The sequence below is a fragment of the Podarcis vaucheri genome, assembly GCF_965113315.1.
Source record: "Podarcis vaucheri genome assembly, chromosome: 13".
Classification (NCBI taxonomy): Eukaryota; Metazoa; Chordata; class Lepidosauria; order Squamata; family Lacertidae; genus Podarcis; species Podarcis vaucheri.
The window spans coordinates 28,449,113-28,476,495 of record NC_138751.1 but is presented as its reverse complement, the minus strand read 5'-3'; the positions used below and the strand labels follow the sequence as shown (position 1 = coordinate 28,476,495).

At 39.5% G+C, this 27,383-nt stretch overlaps 1 protein-coding gene across 19 annotated transcripts in view; it reads right to left on the bottom strand.

The window, feature by feature from the left end:
- The window catches only part of MAPT (microtubule associated protein tau), an 84,125-nt gene that overhangs the window by 31,456 nt on the left and 25,286 nt on the right, over positions 1–27,383 (bottom strand). For 5 of the 19 annotated variants that reach the window (XM_082195692.1, XM_082195686.1, XM_082195693.1 and 2 more), the window contains 4 exons: positions 13,905–13,994; positions 7,906–7,992; positions 5,312–5,398; positions 2,880–2,942 (listed from right to left, as the gene is read on the bottom strand). In XM_082195692.1, coding sequence (XP_082051818.1) covers positions 2,880–2,942; positions 5,312–5,398; positions 7,906–7,992; positions 13,905–13,977 — 310 coding nt within the window. In that variant the 5' untranslated portion in view covers positions 13,978–13,994. The other 14 variants (XM_082195680.1, XM_082195682.1, XM_082195681.1 and 11 more) reach the window with 11 other exon arrangements.

The window sequence follows — 27,383 nt, the reverse complement described above, 5'->3', positions numbered from 1 at the left end:
TGCTTTCTTTAAGCAGGACAACTGAGCAACACACGCACATGCACACACCTTTCAGAAGTGGCAATCGACTGCTTTGTTTCTCTGGTGTACAATAGGCAGCTTTTTTTCCAGAAGCCTTTTGCAGTTCTGAGGCCTGCACAGTTTCCAATGTCTCCCCTTCCAGGGAGATGCTCTCCCCTGAAAGCTTGCCTACTTCTAGTACACATTCCAAAGTTTTGCTCTCCTTCGGGACATTAGCTTCAACCTCAACTTGGTAAATATGCTCAGAGGGGTCCAATTCTGCAACCATGGCACACCTTTCATCTTCTGATACGAATGGCCTTCTCTCATCCAGACTATCCTGCTGAGTTGTTTCATCAGTGTCTCTGTCTTCAACTTTTATCTGTCCAAATGCAACTTCTTTCAAATCACCTCTGAAGTAGAGTGAGCCATCAGCTGTTGGAAAATATGCCGTGTGAGCAATTCCCACCGGCTTGCTTATCGAAATCAGCAGGGAATCTCTCAAAAGTCCCAACCCTTCCATCATTTTTAGGCTGGCTGGTCCCAATCCTGCACCAACTTTTTTAGGTACTGATGTTGTGGGCATGCCAATAACCACTTTCTCAATAAGATCCTGCAACTGATTATGAATTCTGAAGACAGCCTTCTCCTGGCTTCTTTCAGCTGTGTGGAACTCCATGTATCCATCTGGCATCTTTAGCATAGTGGCTACATAAAAGGGTTCCACACAATCTGCTTGATGGGCTTTATCAGTCTGTGCAGATTCAATTTCATTGCCTAATGATGAAGAGACTCCCCACCCCCCAAAAAAAATCTCTAGCCCATCAATGATCTCCCACAAAGGGAGTAAATTCTAGGAAATTTACTAGGAGCGTCTCCACCCCCATCGTTCTACCCGGACACTGAGGTCCAGCTCCGAGGGCCTTCTGGCGGTTCCCTCACTGCGAGAAGCCAAGTTACAGGGTAGTGGCGCCTTCCCTGTGGAAAACCCACCCACCAGATGTCAAAGAGAACAACAACTACCAGGCTTTTAGAAGACATCTGAAGGCAGCCCTGTTTCGGGAAGCTTTTAATGTTTGATGTATTATAGTATTTTAATATTCTTTTGGAAGCCGCCCAGAGTGGCTGGGGAGGCCCAGCCAGATGGGCAGGGTATAAATAAATTGTTGTTGTTGTTGTTGTTGTTGTTGTTGTTGTTGTTGTTGTTGTTGTTGTTGTTGTTGTTGTGAGGGTAGCTATAATATGCCTTGGATGATTTCATAGGTGCTCAGATAAACAAGCTATTTTGGATTTTGAGTGATTTCATTCTTAACCTATTTGCATTTGAGTGACTTCATTCTTAACCTATATAACAACGTGTTCCTAAATTCTTGGTTCAACTCTCCCCAGCAATACTGAGGTATGCAGTTCTATTAAGGTATACAAGCAGGGCATTAGGCACAGTAAGAAGTTAGCATGTTTATATCAATAGAAAGCCATTTTTAATTATTATTAATTATAAATATTTGAGAGAATATCATTGAAAGAGCAAAACTGAATACCACAGCACCATTTGCTATGGTCAACTCTACTTTGGTTAGCCTAAAAGTAGTCCTCAGAACTCCTAATCTGTTTGAGATCACAATATTGTACTTCTCAAATGTGAGTTACGATAATGAAACACAAACACAAGCATTTAACTTATAAAATCCATCGAATAATGCAAAATAATAGAAGCTGATACTGGATGTTTAAAAAAATAAACCTCTATTATCAAAACAGTGCTACGAGACATACACATATTTCTTCCCATTTTCAATAGTTACTTCAACCAGTTTGTTGAAGTAATTCAAAAATTAGATCTGTAGGTTAATTACCTGAAAACTTTCATTTTCATAATATCTATCATTATTCTGTAATCTTATTCACTCATGGTCTTTATCACTATAGTACTAAATGTATTTCTCTTATTTTGGGTTATAAAGGCATGCTAAAAAAAAAAAAGTTCACAGCTTTAGGGCCACGATAGCAGTGTTCCAGCACACTCAATCACCACCTTCCACCTCCCTTTCCTGTACTTTTTACTAGTTCTCTACTATCTTTTGTGAGGCATGTTGCTAAAATTCTAAAACAGTAGTGAAGGTGAATGGCCTCCACAATAAACAATGGTTTAACAATGATTTGCTCCATGCATTAGCCTCAAGCTAATGACTTCCCCTTCCCCTCCAGTGTGGCTGTAAGGAGGAGACAGGGAGCTTTGACTTTTGATTTCCATTAACCACAGTCGAACACTGCATCAAAAACCTTAACTGTATTTTATCTTAACTTTAATTAGCTGAAAGAAGCCAGCATCACAGACTATTGTTTGAAGTATGCTGGTTTCAACTGAACAGAATTAACAAACCACAATTTGTCTTGATTTGAACATATTGCTTAACTGCAGTCAGTTCAAATGGACAGAATTTTTTTTTAACTCTTCCTAACCACACCAGAGGAGTGTGAAAACCCAAGACTTGCTGTAGCTCATTTCCCTAATGAAAAACAATGGTTTATGGTGATTCCCAAACAAGAACAATCACTGATTTAATAAGGGGTATGTATTGTGTGTACTGTACTAAGTTCCATTAATTTCCTTAATAAAACAGTGCAGAACAAAAGATGATGGAAGTATAAGGATTCCAAGATGCTTTCCTTCATGGTAACAGCAATCGCAGAACCCAGCAAAAATGAAAATAAGGGATTCAACCATAAAAATAAAAGCAGGATTGCTAATATTTGTGGGCTATAAAAAAGGAACCAACACACCAAATATTATTTCTATCTGGTTGTAACTTCCATCCCGACCCAGGAGTCCATAGCTTAGCATTTTAAGTTCTGCAGAGCAACAATACTGTACTTACCTTGAGCATCCCCCGCAGCCTGGTCTTCAAGGCTAGAAGTAGAGCCTAAGTCTGCTTCCTCAGCTACATTTTTCAAGTCGAGGATGGGGAAATGGTTTCAACATTAAAAATGGTACAAGACAAATGCCTCTAACTTTCTTACCAGCTTTAATTGTTTTTTTAATATCAGAGGAATGAAACATATTGAACCTGAATGGCAGCACATTTAAATGAAAATGGGATGAAATGGATAGAAACATCCCCTCTCAAACAAATCAGCACTGATCTACTCTTGAGCCATATTCAGCAGTGAATTATGTCCAGAGCTTGGAGAAGGATGTAGTAAAATTGACAGCTTTTATAAAATAGAATCTTACTAAAAAAATTAACGAATAAATAAAATAAATCTGACCATATATATTGCAATGAATTTATTTTGAAGTTTCTCAAAAGTGAGAGCATCCTTCCCTACAAAATGGTTAACAGCCTGATACTATGCAGACCTAGGTATGGCTATACCCATTTAGAACAATGGGAGTAAGCATATCTAGGAGGTACAAGCAGCTTCTTGATTTTTTCCCTTCAACCTCAGATTTAGTGCATGCCTTCACAAAGTCATAGAGCAGAGTGTAGTACACCTATAGAATTGGTCAATCCCCCCACCCCCAAATTCCCTTGGGAGGGGCTCTTCAAGTCCCAAGTCCCTGCTTCCTCCATAAGGTATGATTAAGATTGATCTGCCCATTTATCTTGGTTTTTAATGGAACACATTTTACAAGGCTCAGTTATTTATTTCATAACTTGAGGACTGTCTCCAGGGGCTGTTTTTTACAATATTGTTATGAGCTAGAACTGCCTTGATCATTTTTATTGAGTCTATCATTATTGCTGCTGCCTACAGTGTCACTTGATGGGGTTAGGGATTTGTCAAATGAACATTAATCTTCCCTAGTCACTGGGGATATTTTCCTTAATGGTCTGAAAATCTCTCTCCTCCCAACCAGCCTGTGGGATATGACACAAATCAGAGCTAGCAGGAAGAGCAGAAAAACTGTTTATAATGGGTCTGAATTTAGAGAGAATGTTGCAAATTTAGTTAAATTTAAATCATCAAATGGGGAGAAATTAAAGGGATTTATAGGGGCATAAGTAGTTGTTCTTTTTAGAAAACTGATGAAGGATCACTGTTTTTCCTGTTGTAGCAGTCAACTGCTTCCAGGCCACTTCTATATTTGTAAATGGAAAGACAAGTTGTTTGCTTGTAACTAATGTTTAAGTGGTCTTCTGTGCAATCAGAACATATGGATCTGCATCTGCACAAAGCAACATCTCAGAAATGTTTTAGAAATTCGGGAGCTCACACTGGCTTTCTCCCCTTGAGTGGGCAGACCCTGCATGATGCTTATGCCTCAAGGGACAAGCAAGTGCTATTCCACTCATGAAGTAATTTGACTTTTTATTCGTGGGCTCCACACAGTCACATATATGGAGACTACCAAGATGACCTACCCGAAGGTGGATGGAGGCAGCTCAATTGAACCAGTTATGTAGGCTGACTCTCCTAAGGGTTGTATTTGCCCTGGCCCTGATATAGCTAGCATGGTTCTGTGATAAAAGTTGATGAAGTAGATCAGGTAGCCGATTGGCAGAGCTCTGGCAAAGGTGTAGCCTATGAAAGTGCTGCTGAATTGTGACTTGTCCCTTCAATAGGGGTGTGCAAACAGGCCAAGGTGTCAGCATGAAAGAGAGATAAAAAACCACCCTAAACTGGCAAGTCAATTCAACAGTGTATGTTGGCCAAAAATAAAGATATTGAGGAAAAAATAGGCATGCCCTTTCAAAGACTTTGTTAGCCAGCTCCTGCTTTCTGAAACACTATTTTTAATTATTATTATTTTTGAGATGTTGTTCTCTACAGGTACACAACCTACTTATGTGACTGCAAAGAAGAACAAACATTACAGACACATTATAAGTATATTGTGTTCTCTCATTTCAGAAATGAAACTCTAGTCCTGCCCTGTACTTTTTTCACTCAGGGAAGCAGGGAATGCATAACAGTAAATGGTATGGAGACCCTGCTGTAGCAATGGTGCTCAAATTAAGCAAGTGTGCACCTGATCATTTGGAGCCTCATGTAAACTGACTCAGAGCTTTATAAAGTAAGAGGGGGATGTAACTATGATACATACATATACACAAACAGAATACATAAATTTTGCATCAGTTATAAATGGTGCACACATGTATAAATATTGATATCTCCCCTTAAAACACAGCAAAATATGTCTTCCCACATGGATCTTTAATAGTATAATTTGTAGGGATGTGTGCTATTAATAACTAATGCAAAGCACATATATACTAAACATACCAGGAAGGAATTTGGTCATGTGTGAAGAGGCCCTATTTCAATCTTTTCTTCATATCATTTTCTTCCTAAGAGGCCTCACCTGTATTTCCTTCAGGTATCTCTGCATGCTGGCGAGTCGCATTTCGATTCTCATGCACTCTCTCCTCCACTAATGGAGCAGTAGCATCTGAAACAAAAAGGCAAAATGAAGCAACTGTCACTTTAAAAGCACTGAAAAAGAAAATTCTTCAGATATTAGCTACTTTAAGAAAATGGAGTAATAGCCTGCTGTAAAAGACGGCAACTCAAAGGCAGTCATGTACCATGCTTTCTTCAGATGAGATGAGGATGGGGTTTGCATCCAGAAACAAGAGCCAATTAAACCTAAAAGGTTTGGGATATAAATCTGCATACTAATTATTGCTCAAAGCCACACAAACTGCAAGCTTGAAAAGGAATTTGAACCTGAAGCTCACATCCAAAACCCTTGTTCAATTCATTCCACCTCCCTGAAGTTAAAATGTGTAGTTCTCCTCACCCCCATGTTTACTTGTCAGCTCATGGAGTCATCCAGAGGTTTGTAGGAGGCAGACTTTCATGGACTCATTTTTGCTTCTTCCAGATAAAGGGGATACCTAAACTGAGCCCTGGCACATGTGGCATAGGTTTGTGTTTATGGGTGATCAGAATAGGAAAGTGGCCATACAAAGAACAGAGGGTTCACCACTAAGCCTGGTGTCAGAAACATGACACCAGAAACTTCCCAAGCATGTGCAGTGTCTGTTTTCTTGGGTAGGTCAGTGGTGTTAAAGGCCTTGACTTACCACTCATGGCAAGTTACAGAGTATACAATTTATGCTCCACTACCAACTCCTTAACCCACGTTTTTCACTCAAGCAAAGCAAGAGACAGAACATAGACAGGACAGACAATGAGACAGACAATGGGAGTACAATGGGAGATTTATTTATTTTTTACTTTTACCTCCATTTTTTCTGAGAAAAGAGATCTAGGGACAGCAAAGTTGACTTGACTGGCTTACTTATTAAATTTATATCCTGCCCTTGCTCCCAAAGGAGCCCAGAGAAACAAGTGATAAACTATTATTATGTTAGCTATTTTGGCCCTTTTCAAAGGACTGGCACATAGATCCATTGTCCTTCTTCAGCTAAAGATCTTCAGAGTGAATAATTTTTATAAGATATTTTCCCTTTTTTGTTGATTTCCCTAACGCTACTGATGCCACGAGCTCAAAATGTCTGATATCCTTCAAAATATTTCTGTTTGATGATGTTCTAAGGATATGGTTGCAAATAAATTTGCTTCAGTTTTGTGTATTGTTCAATCTTTTGATATTTGTTGCCAAAATTGTGTGCATTTGGTTGTTACCGAAAGAACATTTAGAAAATTGCTTACCTTATGGATTTAATGATTCTTCAAGATGCCCAATCTAAAAGATTCTACTTGCCAGGTTTCACAGATTACAGTGTTACCAAAAAATAGTATCTAATGGAACAAGTAGTTATAAGTGTAGAACACATTTGATATCTGAATCTTCAAGAGCATTTCCAGCCCAAAAGAGAAAAGTAATTTAATTCTCCCTCTCTCCCACAAAAAACGCCACCAAGTTTCATTTCAATATTTTTGAAATGTAGCTTTAAATATACCAATAAGGACATGCATACACTACAGGTTACCTTGAGTCATTCTGCCCAAGAGTTGACTCACATTATTTTCGTGGCTTTCCCCCTCTATCAACTTTTGTCACCTACATTTTGCCTACTCCCAAATCAGGTTGAGTAACTCGGCCATCCTCACCTAAGACTTTCCCATTGCACTGGATTCAGGACAATCTTATGCTACAAATGTGCTCAGTTTAAACGAGGAACAGAAGAGAGAACAATAACTTCACTCAAGGGTGCACTTTTGCAAGTATTTCGATAAGATAAAGGGCTTAACAGGCAAATGTGGCACAATTAGAGAGAGAGAAATTGGGATTCTGCCACAAGACTAACTTTTAAATTATAGTGTGGAAATTTATCCCACTTCAAACAGTATATTCAACTTTTAACCATGCAAGTAGGTTTTAAACTACCCATCCACTCACCTGTGGGGTGCAAGAATGATTTATAGATTATAATTTATTAATGAACAATATTTCTTTCAGCTCATAAATGACTAGCACATCATCAGTTTATTTGCAGTATGTAAGACAGCAGTCTAGTTAAGCTTGCATATCCCTATTATGCTTAGAAATTTACAGTGTAGATGCTGTAGGAAGACCAGAGTTCGTGAAATCAAGTAAACCAGTAGTATAGATAGAACCTTAAGAGAAAGTGGCTACAGTCTGAATTTTCTTCAGTGGGCTGGAAAGGGCCTTCCTGCTGGCAAAGTTTTTCTATTTAATTTCTTACTGAATAATAATTGTTAAAAGAATGTCAAAATCTAACACCCTATCAAGGACCTTGAATATATTATTTGGCTGAGTGTAGACATGCTGGATTTGAGGAAGTAGGAATGCAGTTTATCCTGTGTATAGTGATTCTTGTGTCAGCAACTGTCAAAACTAAATACAGATAATTTAAAATGAAAGAAAGTCTCTGCTTATTTAGGAGGGAAACATATTGGTGCACTTCTAAAAAATAAAGTGCTGACTGCTGTGAATTTCAAAGTAACGAGACAAAGAGTTCCCACCTTCCACAGTTGGGGTACTCTTAGCATCAGAAGCCTCAGACTCTGGTTCATCAGATCCATCATCAACTGGTATCTGGAGGGGAGAGCCTGGAAATACACACATTCAGCACTCAGCAAAAGGAGATCAGCTTTGGAGTATGGCCTGTCCTTGGTGCAAAATGTGCTTGAATTCATCTTCATAATGCAAAGTGTGTGCATGCATATGTGACCATCAGCTAGCAGAAAGATCAGGCATTAGCAGGAAAAGGCAGAACTAGAAAACGCCAAACTCAAGTTTCAGTGGCAGCATCAAAGCAACTAAGGTGAAACTGTTAAAAGCAACTGATCAGTGAGGTGCATCAACTGACAACAAAAACGAAAGCAAAAAATCAAGAAGTCCAAAGATGACAGATTTTTTTTTTCCTTTTACTGCTAGGTTCAGATCATTACTACTACCATTTAAAGAATTTTGTGGGCCACGCCTTGCTTTGCATGAAAGTGCACTTCCAAATACTAGAGCATGACAGTAATAAGGGGTTCTTTATATAAGAAAGCAAACAAAAAATGTTCAGAGCAATTTATTCTGTAAAGGTAAATAAGTCATTCATCACCACAGTTGGTCACTGTTGTCAGGAATTTGCCAATTCCCACTTTTTAGAATCAAGAGGAAGATATCTACTTTTTGTAATAGGGCGTCCAGAAGAGCAGGAATCCACAACCTCCTACAACTTATGCATAAAGGACTTAGTGACAAAAATGAGCTTGAATTGTGGCAGCGTTTGGAGACATAATTCTCTGTTTTCTTCAGGATCTGAGCCTCTTTAGTCTCCCTAAAGATGTTACTGGCTGAAGAGGGGAAGAATGTGGGGTGTTCTTAGATATGTGGGCTTGGGCAACATGCAGAGTGTCTACTGAGAAGAATTTGAGAAAGTGTTACTGTGGAGCTCATTTTTTTATTCTCTCTGCTGACATAACAGACTTTTCAGAACTTTTATCAATTCCTTTATACCTGTACGATATAAAGATGACTTGATTTTCTCCCCTGTATCAGGAGGTAGCCCTAATGACTGAATGTTGTAAATGGACAAGAATCATGAGCCAGGAAGTAGACAAAGGCAGGCTGCGGTTACAACAAAAGTTACGCTAGACCCCACCCCATAATTCTAAGTCCAAGAGAACCAAAACTGCACAGAGAGAAAATGGAAGTTGCTTACCTGCAGCTAAGTGCTTTCCAAGTGGCTCTGGACAATCACAATAAATTGGTGACGTGCATCACAACAGCATGGAAATATTTGTAGTGGTGCATGTGGTTTGGGAGGTAATGCCCAGAGCCTATACATGGAGGCAAAGTCAGCTGAAGAGGAAGTCAATGGGTACTTTATTTATATGTCCAAATGGTGGAAGGAGAAAGGACTGCAAGAATACCCTTACTTTCTCCTCCTATTTGCACTGACAACCAAATAGTTCCATTAAGGGAGATCATTAAGAAGTTTCTGTATGGAACAGAAGGAAAGCTCCCACATACTGCATATTTCTCCAAGTGAAAAGGTCAAGGATTTGATGTTTCAAAATGAAGTGGATTGAAAACAACAAGGTAGTTCTGAAGTTAAGCCAAAATGCAGCCTGAGCTCTGATTAACTGTGAGGTTAATAGTCCTGATGCTATGGAGACATCACAGCCTGAAGGCACCTCATGCAGCAACTGATCAACTCTATGTCTAGTCAGTGCCTGTGTGGGAGCCTCCCTGGCAACACCATCTTGAGTTCTATTGAAGAGGACAGATAAATGTACTAATTATGACATATCTGTCATATCTATCTACTGCTCTTTCGGAGATTAAAAAGGTAACTACATAAGGGCACAGTGGATATGTGAAGGGTAACTTCCTTCTGTATGAGCCTGACTACACACAAAGGTCCTCTACAGAGACCTTTCCTTGCTTTCAAACAGACATTTGGTTTGAAGGAGTCAGTGGGCTTTTTCTTGTGTCAGGCCCAGACTTTGGAACACCCCAGCTAAGAAAGTTATTTTTGTTTCCTGCTTGCTGGCCTTCCACCACGGAATTAAAAATTCATGCTTAGGAAGACTTTATGGCTTTTGAGGGGGTACTGTATAGCTTGGTCTTGCCATAATTGGTATGTAATCCTTCTGCTCATGTTATATATTTTACTGCTACTGCTGTTAAAAGTTTTATTTGCTGGCTAGGTATCTTTGCTATTTTTATTGCGTCTTATTATTTCTGTTGTTAGTAGAGACAATGCAGGTTGTTATTCTTCCTAGGCATCAACAGGAACATCCCCACAATTGGGATCTCAGCTGTATTTCTCTGCTGGGTGCTCTTTTTTTTTTTTTTTACGAAAAAGCTTGGCACTGAGGATACAACAGTGCACACTGTTTTTGAAGAGGCTCATTTAAGCAACTCTAAAACTGGCTTGAGCTAGCTATAAACTAATTTCTACAGCTCTCTTCTGCTGCTCCTCACACTAGTCTTCAGCAGCAAATAATCCCACAGTACCCCACAGTAAACATTTTCTAGCAGGTGCTGTAACTAACTCTCACAGAAAAGAACTTTCCTGTGGTATTATTACTGATTTCATAGGGGGTAAAGGACAGAATAGTCATCAGACTTTTGCTGCCATGTCCCATAACAAATCAGTCTGGAAAGATCCTGCCATGAATATAAAAATCAAGGCTGAGCAAAGCCTCCCAGATATGTTTAATACTGTGTCCAATCATTTCTCTGTATGTTTTCACCAGGAAATCCACTGTTATACTCCTTATGCCTTGTTCCTCCTCATATCCTGGATCGTGTCATTAGGTCTGTCTCATCCCGAGTGGCAAACTCACTCCTTAGCTATCACCACAATGTTTCAAGGACTTTCCATTATACAAAGAACATTGCTTCTTAAGTTTTGCACTGTTATGAGAACCATAGGTCTTTGGACTGACTGTGTGAGCTAAGCTCCAGACACTAGAGCACTGTCTTATTACAAAGAGTTGAGGCCATCTGAGGAAAATGGTGGCTGCCCTCAGAGGTCTAGCAATCCATAGATAATTGTTACTGTCACAAACTCAGCTGAGAGGGGGGAGATGCAGTTTGATAAGTTACAGGTTTTTGTCCAAGATTAAAAGGCTGCAATTATCCCATGTTCTTCACCAGAGTTGACACTGGGAGGGATTGTGTGTGAGAGAGAAGGAGAGTATGTGTGGGTGCAAGAATTAGTGAGAAAGGGGGGGTGGACTTCTCAGACTCTCTTTGCATTTAACATGGCTTGCTTGAGGAGGAGATAAGCACTATAGAAGGCAGCAGGGATCAAGCTCAAATAGGAAAAAGGAATTCTATAATCTGCAACTCAGAATGCCTCCATGAACACTCTTGATGTTTCAACTTGTTGCACAGATGATACTCCAAGAAATTATCTCCAAATGATCACAAGGATAGGGAATTAATAACTAATCTACTTACTTCGCCAAACCTTTATTAGGCATTACAAATATAGGCCATCATAAAACATCCATGTATAAAATTTTAAAATATAAACAAAAAACCAGCCATGTAAAAATATGTAATAATGAGGATTTTCATTGGAGTTTCTTCCCACTAAATAGTGCCATTCACCACTCTAAGAAATGCTATTGATAATAACTAATCATCTCCTGGGGAAATGATTAAAGCCTGGCAACATCTAAAAGCAAAGATGAAAAATAAACCACTGAGGTGGATCCCAAGCTGGTGCACACAAATCAAGCAAGATGCACACGTAGTTCAATCTTGATTTCTGTGGCCACATCTTTGCCTGCTGCACACCTGACATCACATATGACATCAGGTATGGGGCAGGTGGACATAGTTTGGGAAAACAGCCTGGCAGCCTAATTGGGGAAACTCAACCCTGTTCTAGAACTTCCACAGCAATTAAAAGGAATTAGCCATTCCGGACAACTTCACCCCAGCAGATCTCACTTGTATGTGTGGGTCCTGGGTTAATGGGAGGACTCATAGTTTAGTGGGGTGCAGCATATGCTGTGTATGTAAATGGTCCCTTGGGACCACAGAGAGCTGCAGTAGACAATGCTGGGCTAGTTAGACCAGTGGTCTGTCAGTGTACGGCAGTTGCACATGTGCCATAGACAATGCTACAGTGAAATGGTACTGAAAACAGGTGGTTATGGGGAAATGATTTCCACAAGCAGATTACATTATACCTATTAAATAAATACTACCTTAAAGTTTTGCTTTTGGAATTCCTTGGAGCATCTGGCTGGCAACTGACAGAATACTGAACCTCAATTCTTATACTACTATGTTTATAGATATCTCTGGCACTTGATGCCAATTTGATCCTTGCTTCTGGGTACACAAACTGGTTAGTTTAAGATTGTACTCTGTTATCCATCCAGTATGAAATGTACTTGGATGCTCCCACTAATCTGAGTTAAGCTTACTTCCAAGCATGCACAATACCACTTTTGATGTGCTATGGGACGGTGGCTTGATCAACTTTGTTCAGTGATGAGTACTGGCACTGATACTCCTTGAAGCTTTCAACAACCAGTATCACAGAGAACACTGAAGAAAACAATGCAACACCTGAATGCACACTAAGAAGAGGTAACCCCTGATATCTAGGGAGGGGATGCTAGAACTATTCTTCAAGGTTTCAGAAAAATGACAACTACATTGGTTTTTTTAAAAGTCCACAGAGAAAATCTGGTGTTTTGTAACTGTAGAATATATCGCTTCACATAGTAAGTGAAGTCTATGAGAAACAGTTTTCCAAATTCTGAAATACACACAAATACATACATGCACAGAGATATACATTACGTTACACAGAGACATGTCACACGTAGCCCAGACCAGAGTTTAACATAATATTCAAGGGACAAGGATGCTTGGAGAAAAAGCTGTTAATTTGTAAATATCTTTCCTTTACTGTAACATTTCATAAATACTCTGTGAATCTATTTCTTAATTTAAGATTTGCCTCTTACTGTAAAGACAACACAATCACTTTGTAGAAGCTTTGAAAATGGGAACACTGCAATCAAATAATAACAAATACGTTATTGTCCCCCTTTTCAACCAACAAATAATCTGCATTGGGTTTGTTTAAGTTCAGCTTACTCTACAGTTCCCTGTTACACCCAAAACAGACAACTGTAGTTTAACTCAGTTCACTAACCAGGTTTAGGCCCGGTTGTGGCACAGAAAATGCTTTGATCACCCTGTGCAATTATCTATGTTGGAGAGAGATGGGGAAAATGTGTCCTTGTTAATTTTCCTCAACCTCCCAGTGGATTTCAATACCATGGTATCCTTCTGGAGCAGCTGTCTGAGTTAGGGGTGGGTGGCACCGCTTTGGTTCTGGACCACAATACTTCAAAGACTGCCTCTCCTCATATGAACCAACCCAGACCCTGCAATCATCATCTGAGGCCCTTCTTCATGTACCTTCTCCACAAGAGGTCTTGAGGGTGGCAACATGAGAGTGGGCCTTTTCTGTGGTGACTCCCCATTTGTGGAATGCTCTCCCCAGGAAGGCTCATCTGGCGTCTTCGTTACAAACCTTTAGGTGCCGGACAAAAACATTCCTCTCCTCTCAGGCCTTTGACTAATTAAACATTATATGGTGTTTTAAACACTGTGGGGTGGTTATTGTTTTTTTGTTTGTTTTGTTACTATTTTATGTATTCTTTTGCTTTTGTATTATAAACCTGTAATCCTTGGATGAAGGGTGGTATGGATATTTACTAAATAAATAAATAAAACCATCTTAAACAGCAATTATTTAAGTTCCTTGTTAGGAAACTGACATTTAAGCAGTAAAGCTGGCAGCAAGTGGCAATAACATGCACAATAGTAGTTTTGACTAGGATTCATGACTAACCTTTCCTTAACCCATTTATACTTCCAGGCTCCATCCCCACATACAGCCTTTCTCCAAACTGTGAACCAACATCCTGGATTCCATCCTGTGGAAGAAGCTCCTTCCTGTCTCCCACCCGATCGGGCTCACCTGTCTGGTTCCATCTAGCTTGGCTCACCAAATGGTCATCTGTCATATTGAAATCCTGGTGCTGGTCAGCCATCTTGTCACAAAGGTTATCTAGAAAATGAATAGTAGTCCTGGTTATTGACCATAGCAATAAAGTTTTGGTGTGATTTGAAAAGGAAGAGTAGATTATTGCAGAATGCCAGTAAAGTTTAAAAAGCAAGCCTTCCTCTGTAGCTCCTGCCTCCTTTGCAATACATGCTCATCATCCATCTTACTCCAAAATTGTGACTACCTAAATCCATACCAAACAACCAGATCTCTGCAAATATCATTATCACCCTATGTTGCTACTGGCACCCTTAAGATCCAGGATAGGAAACTTCTGGTCTGTGGACCAAATTTGGCCCACCAGCTCTCCCCATTTAGCCCATGAAGTAGTTTTCCCCAAAGCACACTCACCTGCCTCACACCTGACATAATAGGCTGTACACACACACAACCCCCCCCCCCACACCCTAAAAGTATGAAAGGCCAGGTTCTTTAGTTTAGTAGATGGTGGGATCAGGCTTCCTTTAGTGTTCTAGAGCTGAAGCTCCTCCAGCCATAAGGTCTTAGCATTTCCCCACCACTACTCCCAGTAGTTTTTTCTACATAGTATTCATCCTCCCATGGTGAAGAATGCAGCTGGCTCATTCAGAAATGAGAGATAATTCCACCAACAGCTGTGATGCTGCAGAAGCCTTTGGGTCAGTCTTATTCATAACACATGGGAGGTAAGAAGCAGTGCCACATTCTCCCAATCCCAAGAAGACTCAACGAGGGACCAAGATCTACCAGTTATCCATCTACAGCATAGATTCTATAAGCTATGCTAGAGGTGATGGGGGATTCCCGATTTCAAGTAAATCCAAAGTGAGACATTATTTAGCTTATGACTATGATAGCAAGCAATTTTGCAATTTGAAACCTCAGGTAGTGGGAAGAAGAAAAACATCATATTTTTAAAGTAGCTAATAATTGTGACTTAAGTGATCAGCAACAACATATTATTTTGCAGAAACAGAAAATTCTAACTCTAAGCTTCCCTGGTAGCTTTGGGAATGAAGTGTGCATGTTTTCACAATAAATAAAAATACCACCAATTTTACATGATATGGTATTATTTTGCATGATATGGCATTGTGTTTCACACAAGTTCTAGCTTACCCCCAACATGTTTTCTATGCATTAGTTTTTCAGATGTGTAAGCAGAGTATCAATCCATTGTTTGCAAACATAAGTGAAAGCCCAGCAACAGATACAGAATTACACCTTCTAATTAACAGCATCCTCAAGCCCTAGTTTTTTGCTACTTTGTATGCTGTCTCCTGCAGTGTTGTTTATTATGCAATTAAAAATATGTCCTAAATCAGATACAAAAATGTTTGGAAGTCAGAGGGTATACTTTCTGGACTCCCGCCAACAAATATTACAAAAGTTTGTATCAGTTTGATATAGAAGAATAAAACTAAACGTGCACTTAATTTCACAAGACATTCAGGTTAGATGGGGGTGAGGGGTAGGAATTGCTTGCTTAAAATAAACCACTGTAATGATATATATCATATGATCATGTTGGCACTCTTCTTGCCGTTCTTAAATGGAATGTCATTGGACACTAATGATAGCAGAAGCAAACAAATTAAAAACAACCATGTATTTCACAGCTATGCAAGAGGGGAAGTGGTTAAATTTGAAGGCTGAAATTTGAAAAAAGTTTTAAGTTTTCATTTTAAAATCTGAGAATAAAATAAATTCTCTTTAAATTAACTGTTCCATTTAACCTTGGTCTAATGCCTTGACTGCAACACCATGCTTTCTCACTGTACCCAGTACGTTAGTTAGCTGGATAAGAAAGAAAGTGCACAGGAAACATGAAAGTTACAGAGAATATATGAAAGGCAATTGGTCAAGATATAAATTATCTGTTAACAGAATCAGATTATAAATTAAAGATGAAGGAATATAATGATATAAAATCTATGTTAACAGATTCGTTACAATATTTCTAACCAATTGACATATTTAGAAGTGATAAAGAGACGGGCTTTGGGAAGGAATTATCAAAGTTCGAAAAGGAATTATTGGATAATAATTAGAAATTGTTATCAAAAATATACAAGCTCCTGTTGGAATGGGAGATGAAAGACAAAGAGGTAAAGGCAGTAATAATATACTGGGCACAAGATATAAGGTATAACATACCACTTGAAACATGGGGAAAGCTGTGGAAAGAAATTTACGGCATGTAGTTCGCTAAAAGAAAACTATATGAAAATGATGTATAGATGGTATTTAACTCCAGTAAAGCTTACTTAGATGCATAAAAAATCATCTAATATCTGTTGGAAATTTAAAGAATAAGGTGGTACATGGTGGACATGTAAAAAGGTAAAAAGCTTCTGGGAAATGATATACAATGAAATGAAAAAAAATTTAAACTTTTGTTAGAAAACCAGAGGTTTTTTTACTAGGAATTTTAGGAGAGGAAGTACCAAAGAAGCAAAAGCAAGTGTTCATGTATGCAACCACAGCTGTCAGAATGCTGCTTGCCCAGAAGTGGAACGATGAGTGTCTACCAACGAAAGAAGAATGGAGGATAAAGATGATGTACTATGCCGAAATGGCAAAATTAACCATGAAGATCAGGCACCAAGATGAAAGAAAATTTAGTCAAGATTGGAAAAACTTTATAGTTTATTTCAAAGAACATTGCAAGAACATTGAGACATTAGCTGGATTGTTGTAGCATTTATGAACTAAAGTGAGAAGCATGATGAGAAATTTAAAGTAAAAATTAAGTGGATAAATAATTAGATGCAATGAAAATAAAAAGGGGAAATTTGGAAACGGGGGGGGGGAGTCAATCAAAGTGACCAAGGATGTTATGTATGTAAAACAAATCGTCATTATTAAGTAAAATTGAAAATACAGAGCTACAGAGGATAAAGTGCTGTTTCAGTAGAGGAAGCCATGAAGAGTAAAGATGTTCACTTCGTGGCAGGAAACATAACCACATTATGATAATCAAATCTGAATGTAACAAGCAGATGAATGACTGTGGGCAGATCCATTTTATCAATGTACACAAGCCAAAGCTGCTGGAAAGTGCTCCAGGCCACTATTACCATTTGAAAATTCGAGTAATGAGCCAGGAACACACCCAAACTGAGTACCTGATTCTTCAAGAGAAGTAAAAAAAATGCTGCCTAATACAGACCAGACAGAGATTTATTAAATTCCAGAACAGCAGTTTGAATATATGAAGAACCCTGCTAGATCAGACCCAAAGGCCATGTAGTTCTACATCCTTTTTCACACTGGCCAACCAGATGGCCTATGGCAGGGGTGGCCAACTCCCAAGAGGCTGCGATCTACTCACAAACTGGCAGTGATCTACCCCCTTTTTGGGGATTCAGGTCAAAGTTGTTGCACTTTTTTTAGAAAAGAGGAGAGCGCCGTTTTGGGGGAGTGCAGGGATAAAATAGTGAGGTTTTTAAGGGAGCCAAAGTTGTTGAGCTTCTTTGGGGGGAGCCAGTGATCTACCACAGACATCCAGTGATCTACCGGTAGATCACGGTCTACCTGTGGACGTGCCTGGCCTATGGGAAGCCCACAATCAGGAAAAGAGCACAACAGTACTCTCCCTCCACTCCCAGTGCCCGGAGGCAGCAGAAGGCAGCCTCAGCACTGCTCCCACAAGGTGTGGGGTGCTAGTCACCCCATCCACACCTTGTGGAGCAGGGTTGCTTGATGTTGGCGCTGCCTCCCCCTTCACCCGGGTGGCCAGGCTCCCTCTTTCTTCCTTGGCCACTGCAACAACCTGGATCAAAAGCAGCTCCCAGACTACAACCCTCTTCCAGAGGGAAAGTTACAATCCCATCAGTCTTAGATAAACCTAACCTTCCAAAACTTGGGTTCAAGTTCAGTTGGCCAACCCTCAGCTACCCAACCACAGCTTCGGTACACTAATTTCAGGGATAACTGTTATCCTAGTTTTCAGTGATAAAGCACTATCACTCAATACAAGAGCCAAAGTAGTTGAGACAAAAGCATGAAAATAGCAATTACTTGAATGGATTTTTAAGGCAAGATTGCAGATGCAAGGGGCCAATTTCAGTCCCACACCTGCTATTTCATGGTCTGAGAGAGACCCTATTCACCCTATAGGTTTTTCTAGTGCAAATAGCAGGCACTGGGGCCACAGCAACAATCTCCTTTCCACACACATAGACACACCTGCTCCCAAATACATTCCACTGTCATGTTCTCCTGCTGCCTCTAGCCAGTCCTAGCTATATTCCTGGATGCTGGTGTTAGGGAAATCACCACAGCAGAGGTTAGAAATGCAAGGGTATGAGTGTGGAGAAAATCAGATGGCTGTCACAGTAAGCTTGGGCTTGCTGGGTTATCTTTGCAAGGGGCAAAGGAAGGTGGTAGGTTTGGCGAGAAGTATGGAGAAGGGTAAATGGCTTTGAGGAGGATTGGGGGTAAGGTAGAGTTGGCAAGCAAAGGCACAGCACCTAGTACTTAACACATTTCTACACATTTAGCATCACATATAGTTTAGCATTAAAAAAAACTAAGATCATGGCCACTGGTCCCATCTCCTCCTGGCAAACAGAAGAGGAAGAAATGGAGGCAGTGAGAGATTTTACTTTCTTGGGCTCCATGATCACTGCAGATGGTGACAGCAGTCACGAAATTAAAAGACACCTGCTTCTTTGGAGAAAAGCGACAAACCTAGACAGCATCTTAAAAAGCAGAGATCTCACCTTGCCAACAAAGGCCCGTATAGTTAAAGCTACGGTTTTCCCAGTAGTGATGTATGGAAGTGAGAGCTGGACCATAAAGAAGGTTGATCGCTGAAGAATTGATGCTTTTGTATTATGGTGCTGGAGGAGACTCTTGAGAGTCCCATGGACTGCAAGAAGATCAAACGCATCCATTCTTAAGGAGTGAGTGCTACTGGAAGGACAGATCATGAAGCTGAGGCTCCAATACTTTGGCCACCTCATGAGAAGAGAAGACTCCCTGGAAAAGACCCTGATGTTGGGAAAGATTGAGGGCACAAGGAGAAAGCAACGACAGAGGACGAGATGGTTGGACAGTGTTCTCGAAGCTACAAACATGAGTTTGAACAAGCTGCGGGAAGCAGCGGAAGGCAGGAGTGCCTGCCGTGCTCTGGTCCATGCAGTCACGAAGAGTCGGACACAACTAAACGTCTAAACAATAACAACAAATAGTTTGGCCCTCAGATAGTGAAAGTTGTACTCACAGAGTGCAATTTCCATTCTAGGACCTGTGAGTGCAGTTATGCCCACATGGGCCTTTCCTGGTACCACTGGATCCTCTCCCCTCACTGAAATTAGGCTTCAAATAGAGCAGACTAGAGTGTGTGGTTATTTTATACACAAACAAGGGAAGCACACTGATAGTTGTACTTTAAGGCCAAATCTGAATTACAAGATAGCAGTTATATTTTGTGTGGGAATGCATACAGCTCTGAAATATGCTCCTATACATCAACTACTGCCTCCCACCACTGTGTGCTCTGCACATACAAATGAATAATTTAATTGTCTAGCTGATCATCTGTCAATCTTCCAGATCACCCTTTATTATAATTAATCACTCAAGACAGTTGTATTACTGGAAATTTATAGAACAAAACACAAAAACACTAAGCGGGGGGGGGGGGGAGCCTACATAATGCAAGCAACCAGTCATGACGACCAGTCAGCAAGAATTAGATGCACACAAAACATTTTCGTTACAATGAAGTGAGGACATGCTCCCCCTCTGAGATATGAATGCTAGAAAAATTCAGTTTTCATACATTATTATAAGAAATATAGTATCTCAGACTACTGTGCGGATCAGAATTCAGCAATCTATTGGATTTTACACTTCTCCAAACATTGCAATGCACCTCAGCAATTTAAAAATTATCTCAGAATATATATTTAAATATGTACTTTGAGAACACACACAAACATAAATATGCAATTTGAGAGGATTAATGCAGAAGTAGCATGAAATTATAAGTAAAAACATGCAAAAACCTCCACAAAACCTGACAGATCAGAAACTGTCAGATTTGTCCATCTCAACTTTCAAGTGCAATGCCTCCAGAAAACAGTTGTTTTCAGACTGGGCCTATTTCACATGTTCACCATGTACTGTATATATATATATTTTTTTAAATAATTTTTTTATTGCTTTTTTTCCAAGGTCAGAATACATCGTCAATAACACAACAAAAGCGATTTTACAGAAAAAAAGAAGAAATTATAAAAGAAAATTCACTTTTTCAAATCTATTTTCATAATCAACTGGACTTCCCCACGTCCTCCATCCCCTGCTTTCTTTACAATGAAAATAAACAGCAAATTGATACCTTATTTTATGTGTTTTTGTACTGTAATTCTGTACTATAAATCTGTAATTTATACTTTTCAAAATCATAACTTAATTTCCATCATTTACCAATCTCAATACTCATGTACTGTATATTTAAAGCACATGACTTCCTCCGAAGAATCTTGGGAACTATAGGTTAAACACATTGGGAATTGTAGCTCTGTGAGGTGAATACAGTGTACGAAGCCTTTGAGAACAATCTGCAGCCTTAGTCAATCATAACCAACTTTAGCCGGATCTGAGCACCTTCTCATAGTTAACCGTTATTCCTAGCTCATGTGGCATTATAATAAACATAATATGGTATGCTATAATTTTCGTGGGACAATTCTGTGCATATGACAGGCCAAATGTGGATGCAAAATGCTGGTACTCAATAGCACTGAGGAATAATCAGCACTGAACTAATTTAGTGCTCCCAATTCATTTAAAAAAAACCAAACTACACATGCACTTGCATGCTGTAATTTTATTACAGGCAGCTGGAAGAATTAGAGATGCTCATTACACTTTGTGTGAATTGGCATTCTAGCATGAAATGACTTCTTGAGATTCTGAGTTTTCTTTCTTGAACATTAAAAAAATCTAATTCTTAGTTTGATATATAGCTTGTGAGGCTTCTGCAAACATCATTTGAACTGCCTTACCCCTAACCTACATCTATTTTCCAGAATTGCATTTTTTTAATGGCAGAATAAGGCAATAATTGTTCATTTAAGCTATCAACTTGACACACTGATTTAAGGTGCATTGCTTCTGGTTCCCTGGGTCTTCTTTTATTAGAAGCATTGTCCATTTTATTACAAACAACTTAAAAATCAACATATGGATAGAAAGGGGTTGAAGATATCAGCCAGACTGGTTCTCCCCACCCCCAAAGGTGTGGAGCTTTTAATGTATTAACTGCATTTTGTTACATTGTAAGCCACTTTGAGAACTCGGTTCAAAAAAGCAGGATAGAAACCCACTAAATAAATACTGTACTAGAATGCCAATCTAGACTTTAGTTGGAGCAGAGTCACAACCATGCTTCCATAATGCTTATGGCAGCGTATGACTTGAGCCATTCCAGATGATATTGCAATGTTCTGCTCCAAAAGCCTATTGCTTTTCCTCTTCGTTTGCACATTAGTTCTGGCAGGAGGAAAAAACTGCTCTTTGTTTGGAAAAGGGATAATTTTGCCTAAAGAAAAAAAAAATCTAAGAAACAGATTGTTTTTGCTTTGTTTGTTAGACAGAATTATTGAGAATATCCCTTTATTACTAAAAGTAACCACATTATATTGTCTTTACGCATTTAACTTTCTACAGTTGAAGTGATCTGTGAAGACTACAATGGGGCATAGATAACTGATGAAGAGGCCTGGCATGGGAATGAACATTCTAAAAGCTGCTCTTTGTTTCCCATTAAAGATGGTCAATACATGTCTCTTGGGATTAATCAGCACTAATTTAGTCCGGTATTGGTTCTAGTTCTGCTCTACAACTCCTTACCAGTAGTGGAAGAGTAGGGACCAGAGAGGTCTCTATTCAAATCTCTGCTCAGCCATAAGTTTATTGGGCCAATCTCCTGGACTGACTTCATCACACGATTGTAAGAATAAAATGAGGACGGAAATACCATGCATGCTGCCCTGAGCTCTTTGGAGGAAAGAGAAAATAAAAAGCTTCTTTTTTAAAGAATCCCTTTTTCTAGCCTATCCCTGGGACATTCCATTTCCTATTCCTGCTGTGGAACTGGATATGTACTGTACTACTACGTGAAAGGGCTGGAGATTGCAGGATAAGGAATCACCAAATAAGACATAATTTTATCTCAAAGGCTTTGGGGCAGGAGTAGGCAAACTAAGGCCCATGGACCACAAGCGGCCCACGGGGGTTGTTTAACCAGCCCACAAGCCGCCCCCAAACCGAGCTGCCCACTCGGCAAGTCCCCGCACGCTGCACTAAACTGGCACAGTACAGAGCAGCGACTCGCTTCCGTGGCGCTGATAATCATGGCTCTGCAGGCGCCGGAAATCGCGGGGGGCGCATACAATCCGACCCACAGATGTATCTCTGCTGGAGTGAACCGGCACATGCGAGGTAAACCTTGCTGACCCCTGCTTTGGAGAGCCAACAAATTTGCCACAAAAGTAACATTATTGCTAACAGAATGTCTGCCCCTAAAATAAAAACTTGTTCTGTACAGTAGTAGCTCAGTTACACTCTCAGCCCCAGTTGTGATGAACTTTAGAACATCAGCAAAGCTTGTGGCAAAAATGTCACATAATGTCAATCTCCAACCACTTCTACTAGGATAGTTACTAGCAAACAGCCCACTCAGCAGAGGGGGCTACTAGACTTTTGGTATATAATTCAACTTCTCAAAAATGTTTTGAAATAAGCTTTATATTTAGAATGGAAAAACCATTTATAGATACACATGCTGTAAGCATGAACGCACAACCTACTTTAGAGCCAGCCCAAAATAATGTTTCTCTGAAATCTCATGTTACTGAAGATTCATTCATGGTTGCACATAGGATCATATGACTCACTAAATGTCAATAAAATGGTAGCTGGAATCAACTGGTTCCTCCATGAGAATGGGGCAGAGGAAAAGGGAATTCACTTATTTGCATCAAATCACTACACTCACGAAATCAGTTTTTGTCAGGCATCTTAGAGTAGAAAAGCAAGTTTAATTATAAAAGGACTTCTAAGTTTGTACTTTAAAACAAGGTCAAGATCTCTCTGGAAATTGGCAGCATTTTTAAAGCAGATTATGCAAGGATCAGCAAAATAAAAAAATACTTATTTATTAAATTTCTATCCTGTCCTTCAGGGCAGAATTAGCCTCAAGGATTTTTAATTTCCTTCTTTTATCATTTTGGCCTATTATATTTAGCTGTGCAACAATAAAGTATAGAAAATTGCCATTTTCCCTCTACATGACAGCTGACCATGATTTCATGTCCTACATTCAGACTGAGTGGCTGCACATTACTTAACTCTGCCATAGGCATAGATCATTGTCAAAGGAACTATTTTTATAATATAGTTTAATATAAAAATAGAGCTTCATGGCAGAGTTGGTACAAACAACTCAGATAAGCACTTTACTAAGATTATCTGGCAATTTATTTTGTTATAATTAATTTTTAAACTGACACAATTTATGTGAGGTGTTTAATAGTACTCCTACTGAGAGTAGAATCACTGAAAATAAAGGACATTACTAACTTAGGTTCATTGGTTTCTATGGGTCTATTCTGAGTAGGATTTGGTTGAATACAACCCTATGTTTCATTTGATTCCAAATGTGTGTGAAGAAAACTAAACTTCAGCCATTTTGTGTTTAGTTATAAAATGGTTGCCTTCTGTTTAGGTATTGGGTCATTTGGAATTTAGAAGCTGTTCCAGGTGGGGGGCGGGTGTCAAAAAGATCATGGAAGGTAAACTACAAAGAGAAACCTTATTCAAATTAGAAATTTAGCAATACTCTATTGCACTACTGATTGAATGGAATATTGCTTATAAGTGAAACTGACAAGCAGGTAGGAAGTCCATTCAAAAAGATTAAAACTGGAAAAAGCCAGGATGCTGAGAGTTGCATAAGACCCAGATTACAGAGATAAAAGAAGCTGATCTAAACAAGAAGTCTGGAAACTGCCCTGCCACAGAATTAGGATGAGCTGAAGTAAACTTTGCTTAAGTAGGAAAACATTGTAGACAAGATTTAAATGGATGTGTTTTACCATGTTACTTTCATATCCTAGTTGCTTAACTGCTAACGCAGCTTTGAAACCTTGTTTCCCCCCTAGAAGCACCATTATAATAACTACTGCCTTTCGACGCCTTTAGTAAAAACTAAATTTAATGGAGATTTAGCCTTGGCCCGATTCCTTGATTTTCAACTCACATCCAAGCTGCACTCTATCCAGTCCAGCTGGGTCAGCAAAAAGTCTACAAGAAACACCAAAGTTATAACACACATTTGGGGGCCCGGGGGCCCTCCAGATATTGTTGGACTTCAACTCTCATACTGTATATCTATTTCCATACAGCATCTGGGATGATGGGAGATGTAGTCTAGTAACATCCATTGGGCCACAGGTTCCCTGCCCCTAATATAAAGTACTCTTTTAAGTAAGGTAGTGGGGGGGGGAGGGACAACCATTTACTTGGTGGCAGCACAGAAGACCACATAATGGGAAGGGCAAACAAACGGTGACATTCATTGTTTTGGTCACCTCCGCTTCTCTCCCTTGCATCGTAAACTAACAACCTGTGCTGTGACTTCCATGAAATATATACATAGAAGGCGGGGAGTCTAGGGTAGCCTTAGTCCCTTTCATTCATCCTGTTGAACCTATAGATTGAGAGTTTCAACAGTTTTGAGATAATGAAATCCTTCGCCCTTATACAGCACTTTTTATCCAATGACATCAACAAGGAGGAACTGTTCAAACAGCTCCCCCCTTGCTCCTCCCTTTGTCAAGTTGGAAATAAGCAAACTACAGCAATGGCGTAACATCATGTGCAAATCAGCACATGGAGAGAAATGAACTGCAAATGTTGATTCACATATAACACTAAACTGTGGCTTATTTCCTCCCCACTCAGCAAAGAGGAGTAGGGTGGGCACTTCTGAACTGCATTACTGGTAATCTATAACATGTTTCAAACTACATCTTATGTGCAGTAGTGTAGTGGCAAGTTCAGAAATTCAGGGTCCCTTCATGAGTCACAACTACACACCCCCCACAGCCACACACCCTTCTAATAATACAATAATTAAAAGGTGGGAGGGGAGATTATGCACTTAGGTTTGTTCAATATGATACAAAATCAATACACAGATTTTTTTTAAAGATTATACAAGAGTCTTATAATTATACAATAATAATTAGGGACACATTACAATGATCAATACAGATCTCCATGTGTTGCCTTTCAGCTAGAGTTGCTATTTTCTGTGCAAATAATTTGGAGTGCTGAAATATCTTTTTTTGGAGTGACATCAACTGTCTTTTCCTTCAGGTTCCAATGTATGTAACAGAACTTGCAAACCATTATTTTGAAACTGAAGCACCTTGTGTTTTCAGTGTTCCTAAACATTTAGCTTTGGAGCATACAGAACAACTCCTCTGTATTATTCCTGTGTGCCTTCCTCAGAGTGACCCTAGCTAGGAGCCAATCCTGTCACTGACTCACCTCCTTTTACTCTGACTCCCATCAGCACAAAGGGTGAAAATACATCTCTGTGGCTAAAAAGCAACCTTTTAGTGCTGATTGGATGGTCATTGATGACAGGGACTTTGCTGCAGGCTCTGCGACCTCCCACAACCCCAGACCACCACACCTCTAAATATGTGAACACAGCCAGAGTATTGCCACTTTTGCTTTAGGCAATCTGTCATCTTATTTCACCAGGCTCACATGCCCAAGTTAATTCCCCTTCTATTTTCCTATGGCAGTTCCCTGTCCCACTTCTCACAGCATCTAAGGTACTGGCTATACTCAAGGCAGAACACTTTCTTCCACTTGCATAGCTGCAATATATATGTGATGTCTTCAGCCTAGAACCTTTGGAATTAAACCTTGAAATCCCACGCTCACATCAGTCACATGCCCTCCTTCTGTGTTCCCTGAAATAGAGAGAGTTTAAGCATATCACCAAATGCTTAAATCCAATCCAAGGATAAGTACAGGATTCTGTTTTCATTATTAGTCCTCAGTTCTAGTTCACACACTTAACCAGTTGACAGTCTTCTGCAATGTACACACACAACTTCATTTGAACACATATCCAAGATGTGTGAACATAAGATGCTCCATGCAGGGGACCAGTTTATGTGTATTTCTCGCCTCAAAAAAAGAACTCTTCCTGTCTCACTTTAGGTGTATGTTTGAAAGTAAGCATGCCTACCAAGCCACCATGCAAAGGGGCTCATCAGTCAGTGAGCAGTTGAAGTTCACTTTACACCTCAGGAGATGTAAAGTGATATCTCCTACCACACCTTTCCCACAAAGACATAATTCATTGTCTTGAAGACTGCCTTTCTTCAGTGAAACCTCATTGAAACAACCACAGCTTCTTCCATTTCAAAATTCATTTTGAAGCTTTGCTTCTTCTTTTTTGGCACTGACTCTCTCTTTGTTCTTTCTTTCCTCAGCACCAAAATGCTGAAATTCTACTCTATTAACTTCTGAATCAGACATTTTTGTGTGCCATTATAGGAACTTAAACAAATAGAATGAAGATTCTTATGACACCCAAATCTGAACAATGCCCCTGTGGTTGTGTGGTGAACCCCAAGTCCTACATAATAGTTTCATCATAAAAACAAGTAATTTTCAAACCACTGCCCATATTCCAAGTGAAGAAAGAGAAACCGCTTGCTATAATTTTTAAAATAGTTCTTTATAGCAGCAGTATCGCTAAAAGTGAGTCCCAAACTTAGATGTACTTATAATATACTCCATCAGTAATACTTGCATTTTTCTGTGAAAAGTCAACGGACAGTTTGCTTCTTGGATGCTTGTTGTCAATGAATGCAGGCTTTCAGAAGGAAAAAAACCACACACAAACGGCCTGCACTTAGCTGAATAGCCTTTGAAATGAAGGCCTCTCTGCTTTCCATCCTCTTAATGGAGTCTCTATCAAAGGCTGCAGGACATAATGCCTGAAATGCTGAAGTTATTTAAATGCTACACCTTAAGTACTTTCCTCGCTACAGAGCACAATACACATCTGCTGTTTTGGTTTGTTTCTTTTTTAAAGGATTTTATTTCCCTTAGCCACAGAATTATGTGTGGGTTGTAGCAAATTATTGCAGTCACAGGCGAAGGAACCTAACGTCTACAGCTGGATCAGTTCCTCAGACTAAATCCATGCAACAACACTGAAATTCCTCCTCTATGTCATAGCTGCCACAAAATATACTTTATCTTCAGTATATTCTTCCTGGACAGTCACATGCCCTCCTTGCATGCTCCCTTAATTGGAGGAAAAAATGAAAGACCCAATTTCCATATCAGAGCTCCATGTCA